The sequence below is a fragment of the Solanum verrucosum genome, unplaced genomic scaffold (assembly GCF_900185275.1).
Source record: "Solanum verrucosum unplaced genomic scaffold, falcon-dt-bn FXZP01000009.1, whole genome shotgun sequence".
Classification (NCBI taxonomy): Eukaryota; Viridiplantae; Streptophyta; class Magnoliopsida; order Solanales; family Solanaceae; genus Solanum; species Solanum verrucosum.
This window is the reverse complement of record NW_026020231.1, coordinates 131,411-141,197: the sequence shown is the minus strand read 5'-3', so window position 1 is coordinate 141,197 and position 9,787 is coordinate 131,411. Positions and strand designations below refer to the sequence as shown.

Here is a 9,787-nt window from a genome sequence, read left to right as displayed (position 1 = left end):
CATTTTTTTTTATGTTACTATCATGTCACATGTGTGGGTACTATCATTGACATTAGGTGAAAAGGAAAAAAATCAACCAATTGTTTTAATGGAGATTTGCTTTGGATTGTATTCTTTGAAAGGAATTCATAAAATATAATTTTATCCCTAGATTATAATGAAATTTGCCACTTCTACTAATTATAAATTAAAATTTTATATAAAATGGATGCTTTATTTTTTCTTTCTTAATATGATGATTTTTTTATATTTGTTTACTATAACAAAATAAGAAAATAAAGCTAACGTGAAATTAGGTTCAAATAGTCATCACACTTCCTATTTTTTTTCTTCAAAAATTCAATTAAAACGAAGATGAACATATCATGACAAACATGTAATACACAATGAAAATTAGTATTTATGAACTATAATCATACGAGTGTCCACCACAAAATATTCCTTTTAAAGTTAGAGAGCAAATTAATTATGCTTTCAAGGTTCAAATTTAACTATTGAATCCATGTTCTCTCTCAAAAATACAATTAATTCTAATTCTGGACGCATATGTTAATCCCAATTCTCTCCAAATCAAATAATTATATTACAACAAATGGAATACTAATTAATATGCATGAAAGACAATCATTTTGAAGCAAACCAAATCTCGATGAGCTATTTTTTTTCTTTGATGTTAATATTGATAACAATTCGTACTATCTTTTAACTTATGTCAAATTAAGTTAACAAAATTGAATAATTATGTCCATATCAAACCTGTAATATCGTGCATTAATTTCAACTTTTGGAAATGCGTTTAATAAAAAGAAAGGTAGTATGTGAAGTTTCACTAATACACTACGGTCTACTTATCCACCATTTCAACTAGTATTAACTAATCTAGAGTTCGGTTAATTAAAATAAAGTTTAGCACTTTATATTGCATGGATCTCATAAAACCACGACATTACTAGAATCAAATGAACTTTTAAGTTTACGTTCTTGTTAACTACTACAATCAAATGAACTTGTAACAGGCACGACATACATTTTTCCCCAATTAATCTTGCTGTCAGTTAAAGTAAAACATGAAAAAAATTCAAAGTACGAAAGTAAATACAATTAAGTACATTTGGACTAACATAAAGAAAGTCACCCACTATTCTCTTTTAGATTTAAGATAACATAAATACTCATAAATTGTTTCTTTAGTAAAAATAAATAAAATTGCAATGGTAAACGGTGAGGAAGGACTGTTAGGTTCAACGCAAAAGACCCTCACAAATTTGGCAACTTTACCTATCTTCCAACATACTCCTTAAATTCACCGTCATTAATCATCAATAAGTGCTATAGCTGGTAAATTTTATTACTCCACTAATCTCAGTATTATTTAGTGTGAGATATAAGGTAAAATAATATCGAGATGAAGTGTAATATTATTTTATCTTGTGTTTGGCTGGAGATATTAGGTAGTCCTTAGATTATTATTTATCCACCATTTGTATAACATAGTGATGTGATAAATTATCCCATATACATGATAGGATAACTTATCTCAGGACAACTTGTTTCCAACTAAACAATAAGTATAAATATAGATGATGGTCTATTAGATAGAGCCAAGCTAGGATAGATTAAGAGGTCCCAAGATCCTAGTTACTACTATAGTATAGAACTTAGGTGATTAGGCACTATAATGACACGTTTAAAGACTTACTAAATTTGAACTCCATAGCTATAGTAATTGAAACAGTGAAGATTTAGATTTAAAATTAAGAGTTATTGTAGCACGAAACAAGTTTTCGTACGGCGCTACCAACCAAATCGTATTTTTGACTATACAACATGGTTGAAAATTCAAATTAGTACGCTAATTAGCTGACTAATATATGTTGATTTGCTTACTATATTCATCGATATCTATTCAAATCAGCAGATTACGTGCCAAGAGAGAGGTTAAACGAATATGAAGGCAACTTATCACGGATATATAAATATAGAACAAAAATAAAGGACATTCATAACCCAAAATAGAAGGTAGAGAAATAACTTTCTTTTGTCTGTCTTCTTCATCCTTTTTCCCTTCATATGTCCCATTTGCAGGCGCTTACAATGAAAGCGACGGTAGAGGACTGTACTGCATATATTTCATACTGATTATTGGCAATAAGTGAATACACCAGAGAGAGCTGTGGAGCTGCTGAAGGAGTAAATGCAAAAGATTCACCACAAGCAACATGGGATGTGCTATTGAATGAAGTAAATATCAGCCAGAGCGGCTCCACAAGCATGTGTGTGTGTGTTGCACTGCACACCCTATAATTACAGCAATAACTGTTTCACTAGTAACTTACCAAACTAAATAAGCTGCCTCTGTTTAACTAGAGAGGCAGCATTTCACAAGCATGTAACAATTGACCAACACACGTTCACAAACACGGAGTTTGGTTTTTATTTTCAGCATGAGCAAATCTTTTAAACAGAATTGCCATCTCCATTACATCCTAATAAACTAGTTCATAGAGTTTTTGTTTGCCATCATGGATGTCAGGAATGTTGTGTAGATAGATAAAATTTGCCAATTCATGACCACAACACACAAGAAAAGTAAGTTTCCTACATGCGGAGCTAATAGACGAGGAGACAAATACTCATTATAAGGCCATATAAACACTACTACCGATGAGTGTGAAAATTATAGAGCATTTATCATCCTCTTCATCTCAGTTGACCTCCTTGGATCTGCTTCATCAATTGCTCTCTCAGTAAGAACATGCTTGATTCGGCACATTGACTTCCTTACCTGAATATCAATCATTTGTCAGGAAGATGCTAATGCAATAGATGCATCATCAGAATTTTTAATGGCTTAGTGCCTCAAGGGTTCACATACCACATGCAGAGGTTTCAATAGTCTGTTGATGAAATATACATCAACACAACGAAAACTTAAGATCAAATTTTGTTTACTAGTACTAAACAAATAAATGCATAAAACTCAAATGGGCTTGATTGCTTATCAAATATAGTGGGAAAACATACTGATTTGATTAATGAATATGACTAGCTGTACTTGGTAGACTTCCATTAGATGGGGATGTGTTTAATTATTCAGTTAATTCATGCATCTTTACCATTTTTTTCTTCATAAACTAAAAGAGACATAGTATTGAAAGAAACGATTTGGTTGCTCGGAGCCTCGGACTCTCCAAAAATGTCAATGGGGGTGTGTCGAATTACCCAAAAGTAATGTATTTTTGAAGAATCAGACACATGTCCAACATCATTTTTGAAGGTCCGGGCAACATAGCCCCCAAGGCTTCAAGTTGCTTATGTTCTATATTATAATTCAAGCATCACCTAAATTTGATGCATGGTCTGGTTGGATTCTTCATGGTTGAAACAACTGAAGTTTGAAATGTGAATTATCTAATGTTACGGAAATCTGAACTGTTAAAAGATCTACACCATGCTTCCGTACTTCATTAAAGTTAACTTTGATTTTTCTCGAACCACCATATTTTTCTGTAATTTCTCTGCAAGATAGAGGTTTGGTGTTTCCTACTTCCTTTGATCCATTTTATTTGCCATTTTAAAAATCACGAAAAAATTAATTATTTGTTTCACTTTCACCCTTGTATTCTAATAAATGTGGAGAGGGATTAAAATGTAGTGAAAGTAAGAGTAGTATTAAATTGAGATCAAAGAATAAAATAAGGATAATATAGTCAAATTATCCTTTTCGTTAATGTTTTTTAAAGTGGAGTGCAAAAGGCAAACATGACAAGTAAAATGGACCAGACGGAGTAATATCTTAAACCTATTCCGTAGGACATCATGTAGGATAAAATGTATTCCTCCAGTTTCTCAAGATTCAAGCCACCAAGAAATTTACTGAACAGATTGCCACCAAAAACTTAGGCATTTCTGAAAAGCGATTTCTGAAAAGCATTTCTGATATGTTTACACTGGATACTTTCTGTAGCTAGAGGACTACATATGTTTACCGAGGATAGTGGATCAAAGAAAAGTGTCACCTAGAATTGCCTCCAAAAGTGCATAAGACAAACTGTGGGCACTGGGCACATCTTATGTCTGGAAATCAAGAAAACACCTTCAATCTATGCTGCATAACACAGTCTACTTTCTTTAGTTTTTCGGTGTAAACAGCTTTATATAGAGGATATAGATCAAATTGTAGATTTAATAGGTCGTTTGTAAGTCTTGCACTGGATACATTCTGTAGCTGGAGGACTACATATGTTTACCGAGGATAGTGGATCAAAAAAAAGTGCCCCCTAGAATTGCCCCCAAAAGTGCATAAGACAAACAACTGCAGGCACTGGGCACATCTTATGTTCTGGAAATCAAGAAAAAACCTTCAATCTATGCTGCATAACACAGTCTACTTTCTTTAGTTTTTCAGTGTAAACAGCTTTATATAGAGGATATAGATCAAATTATAGATTTAATAGGTTGTTTGTAAGTCTTGCTTTTCTCCTGGTTACTCATTTTGGGAGGTGGGAGGAAAACAACTTTACCAATTAAAAAAAACACATTCTACTTCTATGTGGCAATTAGAGTATAATCTTACAAGAAAATCCATTTTAAGATGACACTAATATGACACTAATATTTTTAGGTTAGTTTGGAGTTTTACTTCAGATCCAGGAGGAGAATCTAATTGAAACATGTCAAAATAGAGGTAACTAAATGCTTGATTAGGAGCTTCAAAAGAAACTAACTTAACCTTGGAAATACGCTCTGGATTAGGAAAACGTAGGTTCTGAGCATTGAGCATCTGACGTTGAGTCATCAACATGTTCTTCTCCTTCAGAAGAACATACCATAACTTCTGAAGATCATCCCAGGACTTCAGACGCAGTTCAGAAGCCTTCCAACCTCGACCTAGTAATGTTTTTAAAATGTCAGAGTTCATCCAATCAGAGAGATATAAATCAATGGTACAAGCATACTAAATAACCAGCCTGCCACTCAGGATAAGAGAACTTCAATCTCTAGTGTGTGTTTAACTAGAAGGCCTTCAAGCATTTGAGCCACGAAGGGCACAGAAACCACAAAGAAGTTAGAGCATAGACCTCTCATCTACAGTGAGGAAGTCCATTTGGCTAGACTTCAATTTAATCGGAGAAATTTGGCTTATATGTTCCCAACATAGAACACAAACTAAATAATAAGCCGCACACAAATTCATAATAACCAAATACTCTAATAGTGAAACAGCTTTCAGTGGTAAATGCTAATAAAACAAATTGCAGTAATGATTAAGACAATGAAACACCCCAATCTTGATAGAGAATTGAGCAATAGAGGTTCATGTACAAGGACATTTTCCCAGAAAAAACAAAAAACAAATAATAAAGAAGAGGTGGAAGAAAAGAAAAGAAAAAAGAGCTAGTGATACAATCAGAAAAAAATGTGACAGGATTCACAATAATGTCTGTTCACATGGTATTCATAGGATACTTCCATGTATGTTGCTTAACCAAATAATTCACCTTCATTCAATCATAACATCCTTAATTTCTCATTGCTTACACTTTTAAAGTGAAAGAATCAGTTTCATACTTATGTAGTAGTTTATGAACTACTCCGCTTCCTGTGAAATTACAAATTAGAACTCGAGAAATTTTGTTGAAACATTATAGAAATTACAAAAGAGAAGAAAATTGAATGGCCATTCTATAAGGAAATACAAAAATAGTCGATATTGTGTACATTATGAGTATCCATCAGTAGATTCAGATTGGTAATCAAGATGAGTCCCAATAGAAGTTTCCTAGCCGAAGTCTCCCTTTGAAGTGTGGGGGTCTTACCACTTTGATTATTGCAAACGTGGTTTGAGAGGGTTTTAAAAGACATTTAAACCAAATAAAAGATCCCCAAACTAAGCCAATGCTCAAGGGCAACTAAATGTCTGCAATGCCTTGAGAAGGCAGCCTCTCTGAGGTCCAAGGCCAATCCAATTGTATTTGTCTTTGAGGAAAAGATCAATCTTTGACAGTTTGACTCTGCATAATAAATTATCGCAAGGTAATGCTCTTGCCTCTAGGTACTATTCAGTCACATCCAATTTATTTTAAAATTTTCGTTTCTAACAAAGGGGAAGGTGTTTGTTGTCAAGAACTCCAAAAACTAAAAAGGAATTTGAAAGTTTTATGGCATTTCAATCATGGTCTACATAATAAGAAAAAAAGTACTCACTGAACCGTGAAATAAGATCACCCCGTAACACAACTCTCCCACTTGAGTTATCTTAGCCCCAAGCCAGGCTATTCAATAGTATTGTAGTATATGGTAACAACTAGTATGAAAAGCTCGTCACCTTTGGAAGTCTTCGTTGATAACCAAAGCATATCATTCCCACAACAACTTTGGTACTTAGTTTATAGCTTTTTAAAAATTATGCAATAGAACACTCCCTTTGTTCTATTTTACTGAAGGTGTTTCAACGAGCACAAAATTTAAGAAGACTTTTGACATGTAAGCCAAATATATGCAAAAAAAACAAAATTATCCTTTTAATGGTTAGAGTTACACATGTTTTTACTTTCTATCTCCCAATAAAAGAATGAAATTTTACATCAAGTAGGTCCCAACAACTCATGTCATTAAAGTCAAATGGGAATTCTAGATTAAGAAATTCAAAAAAGAGAGAAGAGTTTTTCTTTTTTATGAAGTAAGGAGATTTCATTAGAAGGCATCAAGAAGATGCAAAGCAAAAAATTACAGCAAACGAAGGGATCTGCTCCTGTACAAGAATTTACTAAATCACTAAACAGCCGACGTAGTCCAAAAAAAGTTCAACAGTGGTTACAGGGGCCTGGTTGAACCACCTATATAAAAAGATCAAACAGTTGGATTTAAGAGAGAAGAGCCTTTCTTTTGGGACAAACTAAAAAAGGAAGTGTCACATAACATGATAAAGGGGAGTAGTGTTTTTCTCTCCCTAATCATTTTTATATCCTACTTTTGATCCTAATATTGTTTAAAATAGCACATTTAACATTCCAGGCTTCAACTAAATCAAATATGTAATAGTTTCTGAGCTGCCAGAAGCTCAACAGGGTGAAACTTCACCTAAGGGATATTTTTCCCTGATAAAAATTGGCGTCCATACCAACTTGTAGGCACCTTGAATCCGTGGATACTTGTACCCTTCCACCAGGATGAAGGTGACCCTGTCCAAATCAAACTTTGGTCTAACATAGCCTTGATTCTAACTTCATTTACCACTAGGGAATACCTATGGATAGCCAATAATAATTTTAGTGTTTTACTATCCAACATGAACCAAATACACCAAAGCAGCAGCCAAAGCATTTATAGAACTGAAGAGGCAATACCAAAAACCCAACAGATACACTTGAAATAGAAACCCTAACTAGAAGTTGAGAATGATGAAGAAATTATTGAGGCAATAGTAGAGGAATCTGAGGAGCTTGCAATAATGATGTAAAACCACAACAATATAATGGAAACTTTTTCAAGGCCCTTTGAAGGTAGAGTGCTTGGTTGGTGGACCAAGCCTCCAAGGAGCATGTTTAACCCAAGAAAACTTTCAGAAGGAGGGGTAAATATCTGCAGTGAATATTCTCCGTGTGAGAAGTAAAGTGAGGATGTGAACTACCTCTTCATACATTGCACTTTAACAAAACAGATCTCAGACTTTATTTTGACTATAATGGGGGTTAATTGGAAAGTGCCAAGGATAACTAATGAATTAATGCAATGTTGGCACATACACAGGCCAGGGGAGGCAAAGATGTAGACATGGAACTCACTTCCTACAGCCACATGGTGTATCATTTGGAAGGAAAGAAGTGCAATTTTTTTAAACAGTAAAACAGAACAGTATTTAACATCAAGGACAAGTAGAAATGTAATTTTTACTGTTTTTTGGCATAGCATGGAATTGAAATGACACAGCAGTCATGATAGACTTTTGAGCTGTTACACAACTTAAGCCACCAGGCGAGAACCTTTTATTTAGAGTAAAATGAAACCTCCAATAAGCTATGATCTTAAATATTTGCAACTAGGTTTTCAATTTCCGGTCTAGATTGGATAATTGAACATCTAAGAGTAGTATTCGTGACACCTGGTTTCAATTTACATAAAATAGTCCATTGGAAGATGTCATTTTTGTGGATTTTAACCTAGAAGTTTGTATTTTGTTGATTATTTATCAGTGACAAGAACCAAACATTGCAGAGTATCTTCCAGTACATTGCATAAGTTTTAGCTTTGGGAACTTGTTGAACAATTACTATATTTTTGCAGCAGCTTGCCCTTGTCGAAGAACTACCTAAACACATGTCACTTATATATGATAATGAAGATCAAATTAGACGGAACTAGCTAGGGCTAGTATGTGGGTAGCCAGTCATTTGCTATACTAAACTTATTTGCATACCAGCACAACAAGTAACCCTTTAAAGACCAATGAAATGTACTTTTCCCATACATGTTATAGAAAACACAAGCAGTAGAGATCATTTTAAAAAGAAGTATAGCCAATTATGCCAACAACAAAGCAGATTCAACGGAGAATATGAAAGGGATTTTACCATAGACGACGGGCTTATCATCTTCCGGGGTTCTATCTACTTCAAAAAACTGCTCAAGCGGATTAAGGGTTCTAGCAGCAGAAGAAGAAGCAGCTGCAGCGGCTGAACTCTCTGATTTGGCCGCCGCCAAGAATGTCCTCCCGAATAGTCTAGCAGCCAGCATGACTGAGACTAGATTGCTAAAAAGATATAGGCATCATTGTCGTTATATATATTAGAACAATGCAATAACTAAAGAAATTTGCAAAAAATAAAACGAAGCGATCTCCTCCATAGAGGAATTTCGTCGAACAAAGAGGATGCAGTTTCGTTATAAAGGAAAAATGGATGGAAATTGTGATGGATGTATACAATTGCCGATTGTATTAAGAACACGAAAAAACTTACATGGACAGCTGAGAAAATCACTGGTTGAACACCTCCTGAGAAGCCGGTTCCAGTTTAGTACTAAAATAAAATGTGAAGTGAGCAACTCCAATTTTCCCTTTCTCTAACCCTACTCTTAACTATTTTATTTATTATTTTAAACTTCTTACTTTTTCTCATTGTTTTTATTTATTTTGGCAAGGATGGGCTATTAAAAAGAAAGAACCCAACTCACTACATAAAATCCCCCTAACTTTTTTTTTTTTTTTAAAAAAGACACCTAAAATTTGTGGAGTTTTATTACCTCATGGAATTATTTTCATTTTTTTTTAAAAAAAGACACCTAAAATTTGTGGAGTTTTATTACCTCATGGAATTATTTTCACTAAAAAAATATATGTCATTTTAACCCATTTTCACACTTGTTGTATTTCTCACCTTACCAAGTCGCCTGGTTAAAAAACAGTGTCAAACCAACATAAAAAAATCATGTGACATTGCAAATTAGAATCTTCATAACATAAAAAGACTCTGCATCCCCAAGTCAATTCAAACACGTCCATTGATAGCTATTGAAGCTTGTTGGAGTGCCCATGACCGAGTTAATATTGCATTATTTCTCAAATTCTATTCATAATCATAGAACGAATACTTTGTTAAGTTACCATCGTCTTTAGACTTTCTGACTTTTTGGTTGAAAACTAACAAAATAGTTACAATGTAATTAAATACTATAATTTTTTTTGCATTATAGCTTATTATATATAGAAAAAGAAGTATTTCCTTTGATTGAAAGCTAACAAGATAGTTACGATGTAACTAAATACTATAAAAATCTTTGCATGGTA

General features: G+C 33.7%; 1 protein-coding gene across 1 annotated transcript; it reads right to left on the bottom strand.

Moving 5' to 3' along the window:
* Positions 1-2,410: 2,410 nt before the first annotated feature.
* LOC125832549 (uncharacterized) lies at positions 2,411-9,044 on the bottom strand. The gene is made up of 4 exons (XM_049511726.1): positions 8,961-9,044; positions 8,574-8,752; positions 4,733-4,890; positions 2,411-2,785 (listed from the first exon to the last, which is right to left on the bottom strand). The coding sequence occupies exons 2-4, from the start codon at positions 8,734-8,736 to the stop codon at positions 2,678-2,680; spliced, it is 429 nt and encodes a 142-aa protein (XP_049367683.1). The 5' UTR covers positions 8,737-8,752; positions 8,961-9,044; the 3' UTR covers positions 2,411-2,677.
* Positions 9,045-9,787: the final 743 nt, after the last annotated feature.

Coding starts and splice junctions, on each gene's coding strand:
- LOC125832549 (XM_049511726.1), bottom strand. CDS start 8,736: ATGCTGGCTGCTAGACTATTCGGGAGGACATTCTTGGCGGCGGCCAAA. Junction 4,891..8,573: donor TGATAAGCCCGTCGTCTATG/GTAAAATCCCTT, acceptor AAACATTACTAG/GTCGAGGTTGGAAGGCTTCT. Junction 2,786..4,732: donor ATCCAGAGCGTATTTCCAAG/GTTAAGTTAGTT, acceptor ATTGATATTCAG/GTAAGGAAGTCAATGTGCCG.